At 52.4% G+C, this 24,180-nt stretch overlaps 1 protein-coding gene across 6 annotated transcripts in view; it reads right to left on the minus strand.

The window, feature by feature from the left end:
* The window catches only part of DLG5 (discs large MAGUK scaffold protein 5), a 119,174-nt gene that overhangs the window by 74,567 nt on the left and 20,427 nt on the right, over positions 1-24,180 (minus strand). Inside the window, exon 1 of one of the 6 annotated variants that reach the window (XM_025435479.3) lies at positions 17,965-18,099. The exons of the other annotated variants lie outside the window; for them this stretch is intronic. Within the exon in view, the coding sequence (XP_025291264.1) occupies positions 17,965-18,013 (49 nt within the window). The 5' untranslated portion in view covers positions 18,014-18,099. Of the gene's footprint in view, positions 1-17,964; positions 18,100-24,180 lie in introns of those variants that run through there. 6 annotated transcript variants of the gene reach the window in all.

Genomic DNA, 24,180 nt, shown 5'->3' on the forward strand with positions numbered 1-24,180 from the left:
GAGACCACTTCAAAAGAACTTCCAGTAAAATCACCCGAGCAATAGCGGAATGGCCCAGTCCTCCAAGGCCGCCTCCCGCAGCCTGCGCTTGGCTCCCCTCACCTGGAGCTCGTACGGGCCCCGCTGGCTCACGCTTCCTCCCAGGGACACTAGGATCCAGGGCACCTCTGCCAGCCTAGGGCCTGCCCACGGGCCTCCTCCCAGCGCTGCCCGCCGCGCCCACCCCGCTCCGCTCACCGGGCACCTGCGAAGGCCGGCGGCTGTGCCCGGGGGCTCTGGTCGGGAGGCGCTGTCACCACTAAGCTACCTGCCCCGCCCTGGAGCCCACCCCCCCCCCCCAGCTCACCCCTGAGGAACCACGGCCGGGCACAGATGGCTGACAGCACCCCAGCGCTCCCTTGACCTGCATGTGCCCATCAGGCTCCTAACACGAGCCTGAGCCCCACGAGGCCCCCGGGGCCAGGCCTGGGAAAAGGCCAGCCAGGGGCTCAAGAGGCTCCCCAGCTGCTGGGCAACCTCGGCAGTAGTCCCTGCCCCTCTGAGCCAGGGTCGCTCAGCTGTCAAGGGAGGCGGTGACGACGAGGACAGCCACATGGGCGCCAGCCTGCCCACTCTGCCCCTTGGCCAGGTGCTTCAGGTGAGTCACTCGGCCCCTCCTTGCCTCCACATACCTGTGTAATGGGCTCGGAGGAGTGCTTACCTAATAGAGGACGCTACGGAGCTGATGTGAACAGGGCCTGAAACAGCACCTGCACAGCCAGTGCTCCAAGTGCTAGCTGCTGCCACTATTGGCAAACCGGACCTTCCAACACTGCCATTCCCAATCCTCTGACTAGCGAAACTGACAGCTGCACTACAGTGACAAGGCCAAGCGGTACAGGCTGACAGGCTGCCAGACTACAGGGAACTCACTAATAATAATAATAATAATAATAATAATAATAATAATAATAACAACAATAACAATAGCAGCTCATAGACACTGAGCACTACTAAGTGTCAAGTTGTGCTAAGCACTTGGCATGCATTGTCTCAGTAAACTCCTAAAACAACCCTGAGGCTGTCAACAGGCCCATTTTACAGAGGAGAAAACTAAGGGTTAGGATAATTAAGAAACTTGCTTAAGGTCTTGATATAGAACCAGTAAGGGAATGACAAGATACAAGCCCAGTTTAACCCAAAGGCTGCACTCTTGATCCCTAGGCCCAACACTGCTGCCCGGCTCTGAAGAAGGAAGGACAGTCAGGGGAGGCTTCATGGAGGAAGCAGCCTGGCACTGGCCCTGGAGGATAGTGACCTTGACAAGCACCTGAGAAGCCAACTCAGCCTGGAAGAAACACAGGCAGAGCCTGTCCCCCTGTGCAAGTGGAAAGTCTCAGAACAGAGCCAGCCCTGCCCGGGGCCCTCCAGCCTGGATCCCTCCCACCCCCAGAAGGGGCTTGATCCCTCTCTGCCCTCCTTCCCCCACCAAGAGGACACTCATCTGGCATTGTTGAGATGGCACTGCTGAGCCAGGGATGGGGGCTAAACCTGGGAAAAAAGAGAAAGAGAGGAGCCACAGCTCCATGACCCTGACATACACTGCTGCTTCCAGCCCGCCCCAACACCCATGCCCATGCCCAGGGCAGAGGCAGGTCCCAGGGCTCAGGGACCCTCATGCAAGAGGCACCGACTCTGGGAGTTGGAGACATGAGGAAGGAGGCAAGAGTGTGAGGAGTGCAGTGTGCTGTGCAGAGAACCTCCCCGTTTCTGAGGACCACAGGAGCTGCTGGCAGGGTACCCCCCCACCCCCCCGCTGCTGAGACCCCTCTTGCAAAATCACAAGTCAGTGCAGTCACGCCCCTCCCCAGGGCCTCAGCTGCCTTCCCTTTAAAAATATGGCCCAAGGCTGTGGACACTGAGACCCAAACTAGGAGGCTGTCAAGCCCCAGCCTGTCAGAGAGGTATGGGGTGACCACGGTCCCGGAACGGAGCAGCAGCCAGAGCCCGGCATAGCAGTGAAGGAAGTCCTGCTTCCTGCACCCGCATGCCTGCCTCAGGACAGGGGAATCACCTTCTCCCTGACATGCACAGACAGAAGGCCTGCTGTTAGGGGTCAGGTGAAGATGCACGCCCTAGTGTGCGTAATCCACCCCCCAAAGTGTCCAGTTGGTTAAGTGAAGACAGCATTAGTCTCCCCAGTGATACAGCTGGAGTAGTGTCTGCAAAGTTCGGAACAAGAATAACGAACTTGCTGGGGTGCCTGAGTGGCTCAATCGGTTCAGCGTCTGCCTTTAGCTCAGGTCATGATCTCAGCATCCTGGGATCGAGCCCCACATGTGACTCCCTGCTCAGCGGGGAGCCTGCTTCTCCCTCTCCCTGTGCTCCTCGCCCCTGCTCGTGTTCTCTCACGCTCTGTCAAATAAATCAATAAGATCTTAAAAAAAAAAAAAAAAACTTGCTAAAATATCATAGTAAGGGTGCTTATTTCTCCCTTTTTGAGGACGTGAAATGAACCAGTAGCCCATCCTTCAGAGGTGAAAGGGGGTGTTCCGTTTCCTAGCTAAGCGGAAAGCTAAGTGTGCAAATGAGAAGTGCGGGGTTGGGGGGGGTGAAGGGTGCCTGCGGGGCTCTCAGCTCATTCCTTGACCCCCTCCCACTGGACTCTGGAATCATCTGTGAGATGATGAACTGAGCTACACCCTGAGGAAGCTCCCAGACTGTCAGTGCTGTCATCTGTGATCCACAGCCCCATCTCCCACCACAACTGCCCCAAAAGCTAAAGTCAGAAAAGGTAGGCAAAACAACACACGCAAAAAAAAAAAAAAAAAAAAACACACGCATGCCGGGAACCGATCACTCAGTAAGATTAAGGATCCTTTCTCTCCCTGTCAGGCCCTGAGTCCTCCCCGCCCCCAAGGCGCAAGATGATGGAAGTTTGCTGAGTTTCCAGAGATTAAAAACAGCCGTCAGAGAGCTTGTTTCCCCTCATCAGCTGGGAAAGGCTCCTGGAGGCCTTCTTCGTCATCCTGCTGTCAGAGGTTAAGCTCCAGGATGGGAATACTGGGAGGAACTGGGACCATCACAACCTGGCACCAGGTGGGAACACCTCTCACTTCTGGCTTTCTGTCACTAAAACAAGCCGTTTTCTTCTGTCATCACCCAAAGGGGCTGGGTTACAGTTCTGCACCGAGGACGTGGCCCGAAGCAGGGTCTGCTGGGCTCCCTGGGAGGCTAGTCTTTATGGGGCCAGGGGGAGGATCAGGACAGGTGTTAAGAGTCTCCTACTAAATGCAATGATTCCACCAACAAGCGTGACGGAGCCCAATCAGCATCCCCTAAACCACAGCTCGTGGCCTTGTCATAGCAACAGGGAGGACCCAGCAAGAGGGCACAGGAAACCAGAGCAGCTCACCCGTGGGGCAGCCGAGCCCCCACGGTGCCGCAGATGGACAGCTCGCTGCGGCACATCTGCCCTGGAATAAACTTCTAGCCAGCACCACGAGTCCCAACGGGCACGAAGCAGCTCTCTGCAAGGCCCGGGGCACAGCCAGTTCCCTCCCACTCTCGACTGGGACTCCGTCTCCACTTCTCAGTAAAGGGAGAAGAGGCTCCCTCCTCTAGAGACCACACCTGGAGCGCGCTGCCCTGCACCACTGCCGGGGTCGACACAAGCGCTGTGTGGTCCTGGGCAAGTGGTTTCCACTTTTTGTGCCTCATATCTCGGTTTATAAAGCAGGAAGAATGATGGGTATGAGCCAAATGAGTAAAGAGAGGTAACGCCCCGAGGGCAGAGCCGGGCACAGGGCAAGCACTCCATAAACCCTAGCTCTCATTACTGCTGCCTCCCCTCCACCGGGTTGTGCCCTCCCAGTACCTGAATACAGCCCTGTGCCTTTGTTTTCTTCGTGTCTGGGATAAGGAGGCACCCCGGGGCACGTGAGTGGCCCAGTGGGTTAAGCATCTGTCTCTGGCTCCGGTCAGGATCCTGGGGTCCTGAGATTGAGCCCCAAGGCGGAATCCCTGCCCAGTGGGGGAGTCTGCTTCTCCTTCTGCCCAGTGCCCCCTTCGTGCTCTCCCTCTCTCTAATATAAATAAGTAAAATCTTAAAAAAAAAAAAAAAAAAAAAGGCCCCCTTTGCCCTCTTCCATCATTCTGTCTGGCCATGGCCAACTCCCATCCATCGCTGGCCTTCCTTGCAGGTCTCATGTTCTGAGTCACATGGAACAAGCCAGAGCACTTGCTGTGTGCCTGGCACACCTCCAGCCCGCCCCGACCTCCTCAGCATCCTCACTACCACCTACCTACACACGGGCACCAGTCAGCACACCTCAAGAGATGGAGCGAGGGCGCTCCGCACTAGGCACCACCCCTTGGTAGGCATGTCTGCCCTGGGGAAACACAGAGCCAATTCATTCACCAGCCTCTCAGCGAGCGCTGTGCTAGGAGGTCCTGGGGGTGCAGCAGAGGATGAGAGACAGAGTCCCGGCTCTCATGGAGCTCACAGGAGCCAGGGTGGAAGAAGAGGACTAAACCAATAAACAAATGCAAACTACATCAAGTCAGAAATGCTATGAAGAAAAATACAGCATAGTAAAACAGAGGGCGGGTGACAGGGTGGGGTGGAGAGGTGGCTATTGTGGTACAATGTGGGGGGGCTCTCTCTGAGGTGACATTTGAACAGAGACCTGGAGGAAGTGCAGAGTGCTGAAAAAAGATTGTTTCAGGGAGAGGAAGAGCAAGTGCAAACTGTACCTGCACTCCACCTCCTCCCTGGGGATCAAAGGGACTGATGGAAACATGTCAGAGGGACAGGGAAAGCCACCAAGAAGCACGAGGCACCTTACAGGTTTGGGCTCAAGCTTTTCTTGAGAGTACTAACAACCACACTCTGACTGCTCATAGCGGCTAATATTTATTAAGTACTTGTCACGACGAAGGTACTATTTATATGGCTTGTTTCATTTAATCATCCCAACACTGTGAAAAATGGATTCTTAACTTGTTTTCTAAATGGTGAGATGCATGGGGCACCTGGGTGGCCCAGATGGTTAAGTATCTGCCTTCAGCTCCGCTCATGATCTCCAGGTCCTGGGATCAACAAGCCCCACATCAGGCTCCCAGCTCAGTAGGGAATCTGCTTCTCCCTCTCCCTCAGGCTCTGCCCCTGCTTGTGCTCTTTGTCTCTCAAATGAATAAATGAATGAATGAATGGTGAATGCAGGCTCAGAGAGGCTCAGTAACTCACCCACATCCACAAAGCCACTAAGCGGTGGATCTTACCACTAGCCCTGGATTACTTCCTTTCCACCAAGATCAGAAGAGACAAAACTCACCAGTTCCTTGATCCAGTGGACAGCAGAGGGTGTGAGCAGCCAACCCCTGACAACACACCTAGGAGTCACAACTGACAAGTCAGAAACTGGGGGGCAATGCCAGAGAGCAGCGTATCAGCCAGCATCTGGCACTGTGGCCAAGGTTATCCTTACAACAGCAGGAGGGAAGAAGAGAAGTAAGAGAAATATGGTTCCAGTCATCTCTGCCACACCTCAGCTGCCAGCCTTGTCCTCTGCTCCTGGCTTCAACGCCCCCAACCTGGTCACTCCTCTGGCCACCCAAGGGAGACCACCACCATCTCTGGAATGAGCCAGATAGACATTTCCATCCTGACTTAGAAGGCAGCAAACAGTATGAACCAGCGGGGTTTGGGGAACCTGCTCAAGGCTCTAGTGCTCACACTGAATGCCAAAGTCGGCAAAATGTCTCCCTCCCACCGTCCCCTTCATCCCACGTCATCCTCCAAATGGCCATTGCCCATTAATCTCAGATCAGGGTACACAGAAGAGTCAGCCAGAGGGAATGATGGCTCTGGGAAGAGCCCAGGTCTCAGGCACAAGTGGCAGAGTAGGCAAGGGCGTGACACCCAGGCCGCACAGCTCAGGGACACTCAGCCCACAAAGGCCAGAGAGGAAACGTCTTGCTCTCACCAGCGACGAGCTGCTGCCTCTGCCTCCTTCCCTTCAGCAGCATCAACAGCACCCTCCCTGTCGGCTTTGCATGGTGCCTTGAAAACTACTGACCAGCAAGCTGGGTCCCCAGGACTCGGAGACCATGGAGAACCGCTTACCTCCCCCTCCACACAACATTCCTGCTGAGTTTGAACCTACCAAGATCCCTGCCACGTTGAGTGCACAGTGCACCGGACAAAGGGCACAGGGTCAGGAGCTGGATGGATCTGGGCTCTCCCTGGGTTGGTCACCTACTAAAGGGTCAAATTATCTTCCTGAGCCTCAGTATCTTCATCTATACACCGGAGCTGTAAGAAGTCTTTATCTGTATCTCACAGATTGTTGTGCCAGCAAATAAAATAAAAGACACTGAAAGTGCTTTGTAAACTGGAAAGGAACTGCTCACAAATGCGAACCTGCCCCAGAGACCCAAGGTCCCCTGCTCCCTGACATTGTGCATTGTTCCCCAGTCGCCTTCACTCCTTCTCTTCACTGCCAGCCTCTTCTCTTCCAGAAAGTCCTCCTTTTCCAGTACTTACTCAAAACACCACACTGCAACAACAAACACAAGGAAATGAATAAAAAGTAAGGGCTTTGTCAGAATGCCAGTGTTACCCAACAGGGTCCACAGACTCAACACAATCCCTATCAGAATCCCAATGAACTTTTTTGCAGAAACAGAAAAACCGGGCTCCCGGTGCATGGGGCCTGCTTTTCCCTCTGCCTGTGTCTCTGCCTCTCTCTCTCTCTCTCTGTGACTATCATAAATAAATAAAAAATTAAAAAAAAAAACTCTTATAATAAAATATAGGGCTTCATGACATTGAATTTGGCAATGATTAGATATCACACCAAAGACATGGGCAACAAAAAGAGAAAGACACAATGGGTTTTATGAAAACTTAAGAATTTTACACATTGAAAGGTGCTACCAACAGAGTGAAAAGGCAGCCCACAGAATGGGAGAAAATATTTACAAGTCACATATATGACAAAGGATTATATCAGAATATATAGAGAACTCGTAAAACAAAGTTCTCTCTCTCTCTCTCTGGGACGCCTGGGCAGCTTAGTGGTTGAGTGTTTGCCTTCAGCACAGGTCGTGACCCCGTGGTTGTGGGATCGAGTCCTGCATGGGGCTCCCCGCATGGAGCCTTTTTCTCCCTCTGCCTCTGTCTGCCTGTCTGTGTGTCTCTCATGAATAAATAACTAAAAAACAAAAAACAAAAAATCGGATTCAAAAATAGGCAAATGAGGGATGCCTGGGTGGCTCAGTCTGTTAAGCATCTGACTCCTGGTTTTGGCTCAGGTCTGATCTCAGGGTCGTGAGACTGAGCCCCGAAGCCCAAGTCAGGCTCCTTGTTGAGCATGGAACCTGCTTAAGAGTCTTGCTCTCCTCTGTCCCTCTCCTACCTCCAGCTCTCTCTCTCTCTCTCTCTCTCTGATTTTATTTATTTAAGAGAGTGAGAGAGGGCATGAATGGGGAGGGAGGCAAGCAGAAGAGGAAGAAGCAGACTGAGCAGGGAGCCTGCTGTGGAGGTCAATTGCAGGACCCTAAGATCATGACCTGAGCTGAAGACAGATGCTTACTTAGCCAACTGAGCCACCCCCAGGTGCCCCTCCCTCCCTCCCTCTCTTGCTCTCAAAAAAGGGGGGGGGGGCAAATGACTTGAATACTTGAATAGACATTTCTCTAAAGAAGATCTATAAACACCCAACAAGCAAATGAAAAGATGCTCAACATTACTCATCCTTTTTTTTTTTTTGAGATTTTATTTATTTATTCATGAGACACACAGAGAGAGGCAGAGACACAGGCAGAGGGAGAAGCAGACTCCATGCAGGGAGCCGGAGGTGGGACTCCGGGATCACGTCCTGGGCTGAAGGCGGCACTAAACCCCCCCTCCCCCCCCCGCCCCCCCACCCCCCCACCCCCGGGCTGCCCAACATTACTCATCCTTAAAGAAATGCAAATCAAAGCCACAAGGCGATACTCCTTTGGACTGCTTGGGATGGCTACCATCAATGAGGCAGAAAGTAAAGGGTGTGGGTGACAATGTGGTGAAATGGGAACCCTCATGAAACTACTGGTAGGAAGGTAAGATGATGCAGGCAACTGTGGAACTAGTATGGCAGTTTCTCAAAAAATTAAAAATAGTTTTGCCACATGATCATTGAACCCACTTTTGGGCATATATGCCAAAAAACTGAAAGCAGGGTCTCAAGGAATATTCCTACAGCTATGCTGACAGCTGAGTAATCACATCTGTAAAACGTGTGAGCAACATGGGTGTCCACTGCCAGATGAATGGCTAAGCAAAATGTGGGGCATCATACACTGGAGTGTGACCCAGCTTTAAAATGCTAGGAAATTCAGGGGCACCTCAGTAGTGCAGTCAGTTGAGCATCCAACTCAATTTTGGCTCAGGTCATGATCTAAGGGGTCGTGAGATGAAGCCCCACGTCAGGCTCCACACTCAGCACAGAGTCTGCTTGAGATTTTCTCTCTTTCCATCTCTCTCTGTCCCACCCATTTGTGTTCTCTCTCTAATAAATAAAATCTTAAAAAAAAAAAAAAGCTAGAAAGTTCAGACATGTTCTACAACAGAGTGTTAACATTATGCTAAGTGAAATAAACCAGTCACAAAAAGACAAATATCGCTTGACTCCATTGATATGAAGTACTTGAAAGTAATCAAAATCACAGAGACAAAGTAGGGCAGCCCCGGTGGCGCAGCGGTTTGGTGCTGCCTGCAGCCTGGGGTGTGATCCTAGAGACCCAGGATCGAGTCCCACATCTGGCTCCCTGCATGGAGCCTGCTTCTCCCTCTGCCTGTGTCTCTGCCTCTCTCTGTTTATGAATAAATAAATAAAATCTTAAAAAAACCAAAAAAAAAAAAAAAGTAGAGTGTGGTGGTTGTCAGGGGCTGGAGTGAGGAGGGAGAGATGGGGAATTACCATTTAATGGGTATAGTTTCAGTTTTGTAAGATGAAGAGTTCTGGAGATAAAGATAAGTGGGGATGGTAGCACATTATGAATGTTTAATACCACTGAACTCTATACATAAAACTGGTTAAGATGGTAAATATTTTTATATGTATTTTGTCTCAAAAAAAAAAAAAAAGGCAAGAGCTTTATCTCTCTCTGTATTATAGCTATCCAAATCTTTGGGGACAGTTTCAGACTAATACAGTCCCCATGGGAGTCATCCCATCATGCCTGGAGAACGTGTGACCAGCTCACAGTCCCTACCTGGTAATATGAAGCCCTTGGCTAAGAAAGAACTGAGGGAGGGGATCCCTGGGTGGCTCAGGGGTTGAGCATCTGCCTTTGGCCCAGGTCGTGATCCCGGGGTCCTGGGATCGAGTCCCACATCGGGCTCCCCGCATGGAGCCTGCTTCTCCTGTGTCTCTGCCTCTCTGTGTGTTTCTCACGAACAAATAAATAAAATCTTTTTTAAAAAAATGAAAGGAGTAACAAGGGAGGGCCAGATCTAGACTTCATAATGGGCAACTACAGAAAGTACTGTTCTAGGCACATACAGACAAAATTCTGGGATGGACACCCTGTGAGAACAGGAGAAGGAATAAAAATATCTGGAAGAGACACAGAGGCCATTCAGGAGGACAGGAGGAACAAGAGAATGAAATCTTCTAGACGGCAACGGGGAGGAAAGTGGCCAGAGGGGCTGGTCTGCCAAACCAAACACTGGGGTAGGGCAGGGAAGGCAAAGAAACATCTGGTGTGGTCATCCGGAGGTCAACAACGCTCTGCCAATTAAGTAAGGCCATTGATTGGCTCTGGTTTCTCCATCAGAATTGATGAGCTTGGATTAGACCAGATAAGGCCAAGAGGTTCATCGCAGAGGAACTGCCCTGTCTCGTGACAACTGCCCAGAGTACCGTGTTAAAAGAGCTTGAGGCCACACCTGCGCTTGTCGGGAAAGGAGCCCATGATGGATTAGCTGCGTCTGCTGAGGGCATGATGGGAAGGCACTGGGTGATTCCTAAGGGCCAATCCGACAAGAAACACTATTTCAGGGGTGCCTGGCTGGCTCAGTTGGTGGAGTATGCGATTCTTGATCTCAGGGTCAGAAGTTCAAGCCCTGTGCTGGATATAAAGATTACTTAAAAATAAAATCTTAAAAAATAAAAAAAGGGTTGGGGGGGTGCCTCAGTTGCTCAGTCGGTTTAGTGTCTGACTCTTGATTTGGACTTGGGTCGTGAGATCAAGCCCTACCTAGGGCCCCCACACTTCGGGGGGGGTGTCCGTTTGAGATTCTCTCTCTCCCTCTCCTGCTCTTGCATGCTCTCTTGCTCTAAAATAAATAAATCTTAAAAAAAAAAAAAAAAAAAAAAAACACTATTTCATGGTGCTCACTTCTTACCAAGCTTACTGTAAATTTTTTCAAAATATTTTATTTATTTATTTGACAGATATTTTTTCTGTTTACTTATTTGCCCCACAAGCTTACTTGTGGGGCAGATTGGAATTAACTCTAAAATCCAATCTGGGGGATCCCCGGGTGGCTCAGCGGTTTAGCGCCTGCCTTCAGCTCAGGGCATCATCCTAGAGACCCAGGATCGAGTCCCATGTTGGGCTCCCTGCAGGGAGCCTGCTTCTTCCTCTGCCTATGTCTCTGCCTCTCTCTTGCTGTGTCTCTCATGAATAAATAAATGAAATCTTTTAAGATCCAATCTGTTTCTTCAACATTCTTTAAAGGACCAGGACCGAAAGGGCCCTCAGAGGTAAATAAAAGAACAGTGATCTCCCACGTATTCTTTTCTTTTGAGGCTCTGAGAAACAGAGAATGTAAAGAAGGGTTTGGCCCTTCAGGGGGTTCTGGGAGGCCCAGACCAGAGCAGATGGTTTTCCTATCCAAGGAGAGCCCTAGGAGGGGCACCTGGATGGCTCAGTCAGTTAAACCCTTCAGCTCAGGTCATGATCTCAGGGTCCTGGGATCAAGTCCCATGCTGGGCTCACTGCTCAGCAGGGAAACCTGCTTCTCCCTCTGCCCTTCTCCCCTCTCGTGCGCGCTCTCTCTCTCTCTCACTCGCTCTAATAAACAAATAAAATCTTAAAAAAAAAAAAAAGAAGAAGAAGAAGAAGAGCCCTAGAACACTTTATGCACCCTTCCTCTAGAATAAGGGGACACCAGACAGGAAGGTTCACCCCTTACTTACCCAGCACCCTGTGTGGATTTTGAAAAGGTGGCCTCCAGAAGTGGGTGGAAAGAACCCATTCCTGAAACCACAGGGACCTTTTACACTGTATTACAAGAAGAACAGCTGCACGTACTCGTCTACAGAAATGCACTCAGGTATGACATGCTCACAGCCAGGGCAGGGGTGGGGAGTTTCTAAACAACACCCAGGGCCACAGACACACTGCACCAGCACACTCAGGCAGTGAGTGTTCCTCTTGGCAGCCACCCCACTCCCACCAAATAAAGAAACATCTTTCTTCCTAAAAACCCCTGTAACAAAGGCTTCCTTCCATCATGTTCTAGTTTCACACCTACTATTTCAGCCAATCTAGTGCTCCCATTTACCTTCAACTTGAGTGCAGAGCCAATCTCACATTCTAACATTCAGGTCATTCTTTCCTCAAATGCAGCAAGAAGAGCTTCCCCCACCCCCCTGAGGCAAAATCTGGCCACACAGGGTCTTCAAAGTGCCCCAAGTCGACCTCAGGAAACGGGGGAGGAAATCAGAGAAAGTATTTCAAATGCACAAAGGGATGTGGGTTATCTTTTGCACACAGGCAGCCCTCGGGAGAGAAAGTAAGATCTTGAGTAACGAGAAAATATTTCAAGGGAGGAAAAGCCAAAATCCACATCCACAACCACAGAGCACAGCAAATGAAACCAGAGCATAGCAGCCCCCAAAGATCCCAGCCTTCTCCTGGCCCCTGGTCCACTGGCCATCTGCTAGCAGCCCTGACAGCGAACACGTCCAGCCCCCTTCCCGTGGACAGGGCACCCCCAGGTCTGCACCACCGTGCCTGCTGTCGCCAACCCTGGCACAAGCCACACACGGTAAGTGTGAATAAGTGCTCAATCCACATTTTCCAGTTACCTTCAGCTGCCTCAGAGCTCACGAGGACCCCTGGACTGCCCGGCCCTGACGTGGTACAGATGTCCAGAGGAGGTCTGGTCGAACCAGGTCACAGTGAGAGCTGGAGACGGTGCCAAGGCCAGCTTCAGGGCCCCTCATCACCACAGAACCGTGCATAATAGAAATAACCGCTGTGGAAAGGCTGAACTGTGTCCCTTCCAAAATTCAGAGCTTAAGCCCTAACTCGCACTACCTGAGCATGTGACTGTGTTAGAGGGTAAAAGAGGTGATTAATGTGAGGTCCGTAGGGTGGGCCCTAAAACTTCTAAGTGGAGGAAATCGACACAGGTGTGAGCACACACCCACGAGGACACAGAGGAGACACTCACCTACGGCCATGGAGGGTGGCCCAAGAAATCACCCTGCCCACACCTTGATCTGAGTCTTCTAGCCTCCAGGGCTGCGAGACAATAAACAGCTGTGGTGTGAGCCGACCAGTCCGGGGTACTTTGTTATGGCACCAATACAGTTGCTACTGTGCCAGACTCTGGGCTACCTTTTCCAGTACAGACACCTAGCACAGCGCCAGCCATGAGAGACCATCAAATTACTGTAATCTTTACTTAAATCTCAAAGCACTCCAGCAAAGAGGTATTGCAATTAGCCCCGAGTGACAGACAAGGACCCTGAAGCTCAGAAAAATTAAGGAACAAGCCCTCGATCATTCAGCTGCACCCACCTCCAAGCCCTGCACCCTTTAACTATGGCCGAGCTGCCTCTAAACCAAAACCCCTCTGCCCTTCCACACCCACTCAGCAGTCACAGTATGATCCCCGGAACGGCCTCGCCCACCTACATGACCACTGTCTGAGGCCACTGAGCCTTTCTCCCCAGCCTTTCTGCTCCCAGCAGATACTCAGGTTTAAGGGAACTCAGGCTTTCTACCTTGTTACAGTTCTGGGATCTTCCCTCCCCCCTCCACCCCCGCTTTTTTTTTTAACGAGCATTGCTTTGATAATCAGAAAAAAAAATTATTCTTAAGGAAAAAACATTAGTACAGTTAAGGAATTCTACAGAATCTTCAGGCTGTGTGCAAATAAATAAGTAATAAAAAGGAATATATTTGGAAAGACTATTATGAATAAAAAGGGGGTTATAAAACAACAAAAGCAAAAACAAGCAGCCCTTGCCAGCATCCTATCAGCTGAGATAAGATAAAGGACTCACGGGGCAGAAGGGAGAAGACCCCGCAACCAAGTCCCAGCCAGGTCACCTCTAGAAAATATCTATTTTTAAAAGCACGTTCCATTTTCATCACATTTCAGAAAAACAAAGAAAGAGACCTTGAGGGGCAGACAGGCAGGCTCCTAAACCACTCGCAGCACGCGTGCTCCCAGCTCAGGCGATGGTCGCCCATGGCCAGCCAGTGATTTTCATCGGAAAAATTCAGATCTCAAGTGACAGACGGGGCTCAGCCAGGGAGCCCCCATCAGCATGCAGCCCAGCGAAGCGCCAATGTTCATATTTCCTACAGCCTGCTGGGCCCCCAACGTCTTAGTTAAAATGGAAACTGTCAGACAGGATTTTGTGCAAATATGCACTTTCCTTGGGGGCAAACATTCTAAGTCTACAACTTGTTCTTTTATTTTCCCAGCTTTCTGTCCACGGCGACAACATCAAAGATGGGAGAGGCGGGTGGGGAGGGCAGTTGGGAGCACCAGGAGGACGGAGCAAACGCAAAGTGCAGGAAGAGCCGGCTGAGTTACTAGAAGATAAAATGTGCTCAGCCCCTCACAGTCCTGGAGAAATGACCTCACGGGGCCCCTCCTTTTGCAGCTCCTGCGAGCACGGCCCAACTGTGTTAGCACATCTTGCCTCCAGATGACCTGAGAAGGGAAATACTATGAAAGAATATGCAAAAAAACAAAAAAGTTTCAAGGGGTGGGGGCAAAAAAACCTACAATAACAGGAAAAGCAGAAGTCCCATCTGAATGGAATCAGAGGAGCAAGTTCAAACTACTACTAATGTCCATCAAGAAAAACTGTTGGATGCAGTTTTAGTTAATGATACTGATTCTTCTGGAACATTCTTATTAAAGACTTTATTTATTTATTTATTTGAGAGACAGAGAGAGAGAGAGAGAGAGAGAGAGGGAAAGAGAGCGCACAAGGAGCGGGGCGGAAGCAGAGGGAGCAGATGCTCCACTGAGCAGGGAGCCCAATATAGAGTTCGACCCCAGGACCCTAAGATCATGACCTGAGCCAAAACCAAGAGTCAGATAGTCAACCAACCGAGCCAGCCACCAGGTGCCTCTGGAAACCTTTTGAAGAGCCAGCCACTTTTTCATAGTAAGATCATTCACTGGAGCCTCGTCCGATAGCCTCAAAACACAGCGAGGCGTGTGCCCAAATTCACCTTTCTGCATCGGCGCCTGTGGGGCAAGTGGAGTTCTGAGGATGTCCAGCCCAGCGCCTGCTACTAAATACATCTTCCCCACAAGTTTCATACTTTCAACCCAGTTAGACCACGTCACCTCATGTTTACCAAGTTCCCTTGAGGTGTGTGGTCTTTTGAAATGTGTGGTATGTTTGGGGTTTGCGTTTGGGTGGGGGAGTTTAGAAAGATTCCTTCAAGATAATTGAGAAAGAATTGCCCAAATTGAAACATTCAACTCTCCTAGAGTCTCATTTCTCCTCTGTTGACATCTCAAGGAGACATGGTAAAAACCCTGCCATGAAGAAGGGTCACAACCTACAGGGGACCTCCCAGGCCTATGTCAGGTAGAAGAACCCGTGAAGTTTCTTGATTCAGTCACTAGAAAACCACCAGAGAACACTGTCTTCGACAGCAACCGGAAGAGGAAAGGAGTGGTCCCTGCAACTCTGTGTCCCACCCCCATCATCAAGGAAATGAGGTCCACTGTGGGCTTCCCAGCTCAGACTCGGCTGCCTTGGGCCCCACCCAGCCCCGCAGGCCTGCGTGTGCAGCCACCTCACCCATGCTGACGGCCACTCTTGTCCACCAGCTCACCACAAAGGCCACTTGTTTCCCATGAGTGCCCAGAACAGTGGCTCAACCAGTTGGCCCAGTCGGGGACCACGGTCCTGGTAGATGGGTGGTGACAAGGGCTCACTGTGGCCTCAAGAGACAATTAGCAGGACAGTGTCAAGTTACCAAGCACCTGCCAGGCTGGGAGACTGTAGGATTCAGTGTCCAAACCCAGGAAGGGTCAGGCAGGGTCAGCTGCAGGCTATTTCACCTCCATCTCTGTCCCTCTACAATAAGCATTAGGTCCTCTGACACTGGGAGCAAAAGAAGAAAGGTGCTCACAAGGAGGAGTTGTCACATGAACAATCTTGGGGTGCAAGGTAGAAGAGTAGAGTCTTCCAAGAGGATGCTCGGAAATGTGTAGGGACACAGTCCAGTAGACATATGATGGAGAGGGGCACCACCAGCCCCCAGCAGGTGGAGACCAAAGATAACGAGCATCTGAAAAGTGCAGGAAGATCTGAAAGCCAACGGCGCCTGCTGAGACACGCAAAGCCAATCCCATCTCTCCCAGCTGTTAGCCACACCTGAACCACCACACTCAGCATAAAACCAAAGCAAACGGAGGACAGAGGAAAGAACGGAAAGTTGCAAAAAAAGGAATAAATAAAAGCTCTGGAGGAACAGACTACCGTCTTTACGTGCCCAAAGTGTGATGAGGAGGAAAAGGAGAAACTCAGAGGCAGACTGGGGCCAAAAACCAGGAGATAACAAGCGGCAGGATCCACCAATGAGAAAGGCAAGCTGCTTCTCAACATGGGGTGCCCCCACCCTTGCTGCCCCTGAGCCACAGCAAGATGCCACCCACCAGGACTGCACAACATCTTCAGCTGCTGGGAACTCCTGACAACGAGAGCCACACAGGTGCCCACATCCACCACCCAGGCATCGCTCAGAGCTCAAAAGCTTTCACTGGCCCCCAGATTCACCTCGAGTCTCTAGGGTCCCAGCTCCACCACCTACCACCACGGGCAAGGTACCTAACACCTGTCTGCACCTCTACTTCCTCACCTGCAAAGGCCCGGGAGGATTAAGAGAATAACAAATGTAAAGTGTCTCAGCATCAGAGCCATTCGCACATGTTGGGATATCGGTGGCGAGCACCAATCCCCAGAGCACTTCCCAGAGCCCAGCTGTGCCATCTCTAAGCTCCCAGCAACCGCTGGCTGCAGAATAAAGCCTGCCTGCAGGCTGGCATTGGAGAGTCTTGGACCCAACTGCTGCCCACCCCCACCCAGCCCGCCAGCCAGGCTGCGGGCCCACGTGCTCATCACTCCCTGCCCGTGGGCACACTTCTGCCTCCACCATCACCACCACCTCCACCAGAGCCCCAGCCATCCCTCCAGGTCCAGCTTTAAAGGCGCCCTCTCCAAGGAGCCTTCCCCATCCCTCCATCTGGAAATCTCCTGTCCTACCATGACCTGCTTGTACTTGCTTATGGTTCTAACCACCGTCTGCCAGCCAGGCTCTGCCCATGAGGCTGAGGACCAGGGCCGGCGTCAGGGTGCACAGCCCGTGCAGCCTCACGAACCCACACCCAGCTTCATGCTCCACTGTCCTCGCCTTGGTTCTTAGTGATTTATGAGCAGGGGCCCTGCATATTCAACTTGCACCAGGCCAGAAATTAAGTATCCAGTCCTGCCGATGACAGCCCAAGGAAGAAGATTTAGCTAACCTCTCTCATCCCCACAGCACCCAGTACTACTTGCGACACCGGAGGGAGTCAGGGAGGAAAGGAGGGGAGAGTCCGGGTATCTCCACTCTGTGAAGATAGTGAAGGTACATCCTTGCCACCCCGGGCGGCCCACTCACACAGGGCAAGCTAACTTTCCTACCTTTCTCCTTCCCTCCCGCCCTCCTGCCCCCTAGTGCTCACACAGCAGAGAAAAGAACTCCCCTCAGCTCATTCTCTATACTCATGTTCCCCTCTGGTCCCCACTACACATCACTCCACAGGACACCATGAAAAAGGCCCTTGGACCCAAATGAAGATGTAGCATCTCGGTGCTTTGTCTTAATCAGACACTGGTTTGCTGAAAAGCTCACTCTCTGAGGAGCTTCAGGAGGCAGGAACACAGACTCAAGAGGCATCTGGCTCCACCACTTGCTGACTGTATAACCTTGGCCAAGCTTCCAAGGATGAGGCCCAGAAAGAGGAAGCCCTAGGGAGACAGGGTCCCTGGAACCTCCCGGTCCTTCAAACCTGGTCCCAGCCCTGCCCCCTGCTGCGGCCTGGTTCAGGGACTCAAGGTCACAGTGAGCACCTCTCACAGCCCACGAGCCCCAGATAAGGCCTTAGGAACCAGGGATGGGACACCCCAGCCAATGGAATCACATCCGGTCCTGGCTCAGATCCACAATAGCACATCTGACACGTGCCCTCAATCCCTCTCTACCCGGTGACCCATAAGCAGCCTGCTGGCACCAACACACAGCCATAAGCCAAACCAACTTGTGTGAAAAACATTTCCTGGCCATACAAAACAAATGTATTTGGCCCATCAGGGAATGAGTAATTGTTTGTGAAAAGAGATATAGAACCCAAGAGACTCCTCTCTATCTGACTTGGGAGCACCTTAAACATAAAATTCTGGTTGACGCTAGGTGGGTCTTCACCTCCAGGATGACACTCCTTTCATGAAGAGTCACAGAATGTAAAAGACAGAAGGGATGCCAAATATCAAGTAGTCCAATGCACCCATTTGACAGATGGGGAAACTGAGGCTCCAGCAGAGTCAGGATTGCCTATGTCTGCACTCCCAGAGCCCCACCCTGCTCTGCAGGGACACTGCACCTGCCCACTGTATCAGCGCGGACTCTTTACGAGCTGCCGCCCACACAAGACCGAGTTCTCTGTGACCAGGGTGTTACCTTTCTCGTGTCTGCTGCTCCGGCATCTCCCACAGGACCAGGCAAGCATCTGTGCTCAATAAACAATCCGTGGACAAATAAACGACCCACAGATGTATTCCAGAGCCACAGAGCGGGGCAAACAAAGCTGAATCTGGAGCCCTGGCTTCATGCTCTCTATTCCGACTGAATGCAGCACTGGGCAACTGGGTGAAGGAACATGAACCATCGAGTGACAAGAGCAGTGTGCTGAGTGCGGCAGGGTTAGGCACCGGTCTGGAGGCCACACCTGCTTCCAGCCCTGCCTCTGACCCGGGTGTGCGGGTCACGTGACCACACAAACAGCCCACTCTGAATGGAGGATGAACAAATCTCACCTTGCCTGCCTGCCTGCCTCCAGTACCAGAGCAAGGCGAGAGAAGGAAAGTGCACGCACACCGAGGACAAGGCACCCCCCCGTGGGGCTGAGCTCCCCAACGATGCTGCATCTCCCTGACGCCCCAGCTCCTTACGCCTCCCATAACCCTGGTAAGCAGCAGGAGCAGAAGCATCAGCCCACTGCACAGCTGGGAAAATAAGGCAGCAAGAGGCTGGGCCTGCGGCGCCCCTGGAAGCCCGGGTGCTGGCTCCTGCTCTAAGGACTGCCCCAGCGGCGGGGAAGGCTTCCAGGAGTACCTGCCCCCAGGCAAGCAACATCTGCCAATCCCACATCTCACAGGGCAGCGATTCCTGGCTGTGAAGTGCCAAGTCCATGGCCAGTCCCTGGATGTACCAGCTGTGGATGGTCCAGGCCCTGGGGCAGAAGGACAGAAGTCTGAGGAAGCTCAGATGGCCAAGTAAAAAATAACCAAAGAAGAGCCACACCCTGTGGCCTAGAAATCACCACAGACACCATTACCTGGTTTACCAATTCTCCCAGGAGAAAACATTATTTCTAGCAGATGGGAGGGGGACAGCTTTAGATCCCACCTACCCCCTAGGCCTGAGCTGGGGAGCCCCCCCCCAGTCTCCTCTCCTAACACGGCCATCTTGGATCCAGTCTACCAATCAGAATACCAATAGAGTGATTTCTCTATTTCTCAGGCAACTACAGCAAGCAGGCAAAATCTGTTTTAAGACTATTTATTAGAGAGAGAGAGCACACACAAATGGGGGGGGGAGCAGGGGGAGAAGCAGACTTCCCACTGAGCAGGGAGCCCTACATGGGGCTCAATCCCAGGACCCTGGGATCATGACCTGAGCCAAAGGCAGACACAACCAACTAAGCCAGCCAGGTACCCCAAAATCCCTGTTTCTAAACCCCAGACCACTGTGGGGTAGAAGATGGTGCAGCACTGCCATGCCCATCCGTCTGCACCACTGAATGGTGGTTAGAGTTTCCATCACAAACTGAGAATCTGGATAGTAGCCTGCATGTGTAGAAGGACACGCTGTGGGACGCCTCGGCGGCTCAGGGGTTAAGCATCTGCCTTTGGCTCAGGGCGTGATCCTGGTCCCGAGATCGAGTCCTGCATCGGGCCTGCTTCTCCCTCTGCCTGTGTCTCAGCCTCTCTCTCTCTCATGAATAAATAAAATCTTAAAAAAAAAAAAATGAAGGACACGACGTGTGCACATACAAACTGATCAGATGTCCGCACACCAAGGACAGTGTCCCAGAGGGGTGGGTGGTCGGGTGGTCAGTGTCCCAGAGGGGTCACCAGGGTGACTCTGAAGCCCACCCCCTGCCGGGAATCCCAGCTCAAACACGTCCTGTGTGACTCAGGGCACCTTCTATAACCTCTCTGTGCCTCACTTTCCTCTCCCATGAAACAGGGATAATAAAAGTACCTACCTCCCAGGGTTTCTGCGAGGATGAAACGAGATAACATTTGGCACGATGCTTGGCATACAATCAAAGCTCCATTTTCCCCCAGCACAATGTTAATAGGGTTGCCTCTGGGATTCTGTGTGCCTTTCCTTTTTCTTCTTCATTAATTGAATTTTCTACATGAATGTGCATGCTTTATTGTCAGCAAAGAATAAAGCTTCTTTTTTTTTTTTTTTCTGAGATAGGGTAGAAAGAACAAGTCATAATCCCAAGTAACCCTTTCCTCGAAACACAGTCCTAAAGTGGCCTTCTCCTTGCCGGTCTGTTTTCAGGGGGTCTTCTTGTTTTCTGCTCCCTGACTCTCGCTATACCTCTTCTCTATCCGTGTGCATCCAGTAAGACTCAAGCCGGGCCTTGTCCCAGAAGCTCCTCCCATGGGCACATACTGCAACCTTCCTGCTCTAGGGCATCACCGTTCCCTACTCTTGCCCTCCCCTCTCTGGCATTTGGCCCCCACACTCCCACGCCCCCACTCTCCAGAGCAAGCTGGTCTTAACACCCGTCTCTGACAGTTTCCAGGGGGATGCACTTGCCAGAGCACTCCACCCCGCCATGGACGGTCTCAAGGGCAGGCCCACCTCCTTCCATTGCAATTTCAAAGCACTCACTCAACTTCTGCTCTGGAAACCTCATGACAACCCTCTGGATTGTGGATGAAGGGTTCAGGAGGGAAAGGAATGAGACAGGCCCACAGCTGGACTTAAAACCAGTCCAACCGATTCCAATCGAGGACTCATTCTCGGTTCTAAGGGAGACCTACAGCAGGACCCTCGGGCCAACAGAGAGGCCTGGCTCCATAAGGGCAGAACCATACTGGCCACCGTGGCACCTCTCCTTGCTCTTTCCCTTTCACCTCCTGGACTGGGCTTTGCAAAGTCCGGGGGAGGGGAGGCAGATGACCTTCCCCGTCCCTCCCCGCTGCTGCAGCAATCAGCCCTTCTGAGGGTGTCCAGAGCTAAGGAGGCCAGTGACCCCACACTAAAAGGGGAGGGGGGGAGGAGGAGGTTCTGAGCTTTATAGAAGACACCACTAGTTTTTCTCTGTTTTACGTCAAATGACCTATAACACTCCAGGCAATGGTATATTTGAGCCCTGGGTACTTAAAAGAATTTAGCGGGACAGTTTAAAATGTCCAGACTTGGAGGTGTCAAATTTCATAAACCTAAGAAATTCAGAACCCATATGCAGCCTCAAACTGGGACACTGGAAAGGTCTCTCCAATGTTCAGACCACAGATCCCATTTAAAAAAAAAAGAAAAGAAGAAGAAGAAGGCAGATCTCCCAGGCCCCTCCCAAGTTTCCAGAACTCTAAGACTGCCTAGGGGATACGGATGAGTAATGTATATACGTACGCATCTGTGTTACAACACGGCGCCCTAACAAAGATATGTCAATCACTGATAATCAAGTTTATAATCCAGGTTTTTAAGAATAACATTAGCATAACAACCAAATACAACGTGTTTATTAGAGGCTCAGTTTTTAAAAAACAATAAAGGCATGTTTAGGACAAATCGGGGAGACTTGAAAAGGACTGCATAGTAGAACATACTGGATCAGCGTGGAATTCCTCGGGTGCGATAGCGGTGGCGTGTCATGTAGGAGCACGTCCTGGGCCACACGTGACACACGCTTCAGTGTTCAGGGGTGAGGTGTCCTCATGTCCACCATTTTTTTTTCCAAGCAAATGAGTAAAAACAACTGTATATGACTATACAGACAGTAACCAGGTAAAAAAGCCACTGTGGCAGGCTGTTATCCACTGATGAATCTAGGTGACATCTGTACAGATGTTTACTGTACTATTCTTCCAACTTTTCTGTGTACTAGAAAATTTACAAAACAAAATATTGGGGAGGGCGGAAATACTGTTAGAAATTTGTTTAAAATAAAAATATGAAAAAAAATAAAATGATTCAGGATACCACTGCCTAGATCACATTTTTTAAATTATTGCCACTTTATTCGTGATTTAAAAATAGGTGAGTGGGGCGCCTGGGTGGCTCAGCGGTTGAGCGTCTGCCTTTGGCTGAGGTTGTGATCCCGGGGTCCTGGGATTAAGTCCCACATCGGGCTCCTCATGGGGAGCCTGCTTCTCCCTCTGCCTGTGTCTCTGCCTCTCTCTGTATCTCATGAATAAATAAATAAAATCTTTAAAACAAAATAAATAAATAAAAATAGGTGAATAATGATGCATGTTTTACCTACACAAGAGGGAAAATACTCTGAAAATATTTTTTTCCTCTAATGAAACAAATGTTTAGGCAAATAATAAAGAAAAAATTCTATTGTACAGTTTATTAGTGGGTATAATGACTTGAAGGAAGGAAGGAAGGAAGGAAGGAAGGAAGGAAGGAAGGAAGGAAATAAATGGGAAGGGAAGGGAAGGGAAGGGATCCCAAAATAAGGGCCTGTCCAATGATGGGCAACATGGGAAGAAGCTTGGAAATATTTTACCAAACTATTCTGGCCCCCCTGCCTGTGGGTCCCCTGAAGGCTCGGGAACGCGGGGCAGGCACTTCATCTCCACTGCCCACAGGCAGTACGGCCGTCTGGGGTTGCCCAGAGAGCCTCAGGAGCCCTGTGACCACCAACTCAGGGCCCCCGAGACCACTCACAGCCATGCCAGCTCGGAAGGAGCAACTACCCCCCAGACTCACAGCTCCTGAGGAACCGAACAGCCTCCTGCATCAGCTACACCGCAGCGCAGCTGGGCTGAGCTGGGCCCGCACCCCTCCACCCGCCCCCTCCCACCAGCCTGGACTCCGTTTCCTCGCCTCTACTCTGCCCCAGCACACTTCACCTGCAGCTCCAGGGGACTTTGCCTTCCTCAGACAGGAAGGGAGGAAAAGGAAAACGAATCCTGTGGAATTGCTCATTGGGGACTTTACAACCTGTCCCCAGAGGAGACAGGGGGCGGAGAGGCCATCTGAGGAGGGCAACCCGGCCGCAGGAGGGACAGGAGCGGAGGGCAGCGAGCGGAGAGGCCGAGGCGCCCAGCAGCAGTGCTGGGAGCACCTGCCCGGGGCCCGCCACGGCCTGCTGGTTAAAGGCAGCAAAGGGCCGCTCCTCCTGCCAACGGAGTTATCTTTTAATCCAACCCCCGGATGACACCACCTGGCACGGGCGCAGGAGCAGCTCCCGAGGGCGCACGAGTCACGAGGCCGGGCCCCCGGTCTCTCCTTTCGGGCTGGGGCTTGCCTGGGCGCCCGCGGGCGGACGCAGGGCCCCTGCCCGCCCCCCCTCCAGGCCCCGCCGTGGTCAAGCCTGCGCTCGCCTGCGCTCGCCAGCGGCCGCGGGGAAGGGCCACGGGGAAGGGCCGCCAGGCGCCCCCTGCCAAGGCCTGGCCTCAGGCCTCGGGCCAGGGCGAGGCGGCGGCCTGGGGGCTTCTGTGGCCGGACGCGGCCCCAGGACAGCTGCCATCGGGGGTGGCGGGCGGCAGCCACCCTGTGGGCCGCTCTCAGGGCCTGCGGGCACTCGGCACATGGTGGTGACCCCGGACTCACGGGCTCACTCGTGTCCCCGCGCGAGGGCCGAGGGGCCGGGCCGCCCGGGAAGGACGCGGGGAAGGAGGGGCGGGGAGGCGAGCGCCTCAACGGGACTCGCCTTCCTTCCCGCAGCCGCGCACCCAGGCTGCCGTCCGGCCTCGCCAGGCTCGGGGCCCGCGGCCTCCAGAGGCAACCGGCCCGCCGCTGACGGCCTCCGTGCGCCCGGCGCTCTTCCTCGGGGGCAGCCCACGCGGCGCGGCGGGCCCGAGAGCCAAAACCCCAAGTCTAACAGCCCCTCTCGGCAGGCGTGCCCCCTGAGCGCCAACCGCAGGGGTGAAACCCTGACTCGCCAGCTTGGGACTCTGGGCAAGTAACCCCCCTCCCCGTGCCTCCGTCCCCTCTCCCATAAACGGGGACAGTAACAGCCCCGCATCTCCTGGTCGTGATGAGCCCCGAGACGTCAACATAAGCTCCCTTGCACACACCAAAAGTGGTCAGTAAGTGTGCACTAAGGCTGCCGTCACGCCAACCATCGCCATCATGGCCTGTTCCACAGGCTCCAGCCCAACCTTTGGACACGCATCCCCCTTTCTCCTGACCAGACCCGAGCCCCACAAGTATTCAGTTCTGTAGCCTCCCTTAGGGTTAACCAGCTCCCTGGGAGCACATCTCAACATCTACCCTCTCCTGGCAAAACCACTGCCCAGCGCTCAGGCAGGCCATCCCAGCAGCCCACTGGAGCTGACGGACGCGACATGCAACAGGGGACCATGTGGGCAGGATCCCTCTCACCCCTCCTGGCGTCAGCCTGTGTCTCTAGCCTCACCACCCCAGACCCCAAGTATCCTTCACCAGACTAACAAAGCTATCTTTAAAACACAC

This window comes from Canis lupus, chromosome 4 (assembly GCF_003254725.2).
Source record: "Canis lupus dingo isolate Sandy chromosome 4, ASM325472v2, whole genome shotgun sequence".
Lineage (NCBI taxonomy): Eukaryota > Metazoa > Chordata > Mammalia > Carnivora > Canidae > Canis > Canis lupus.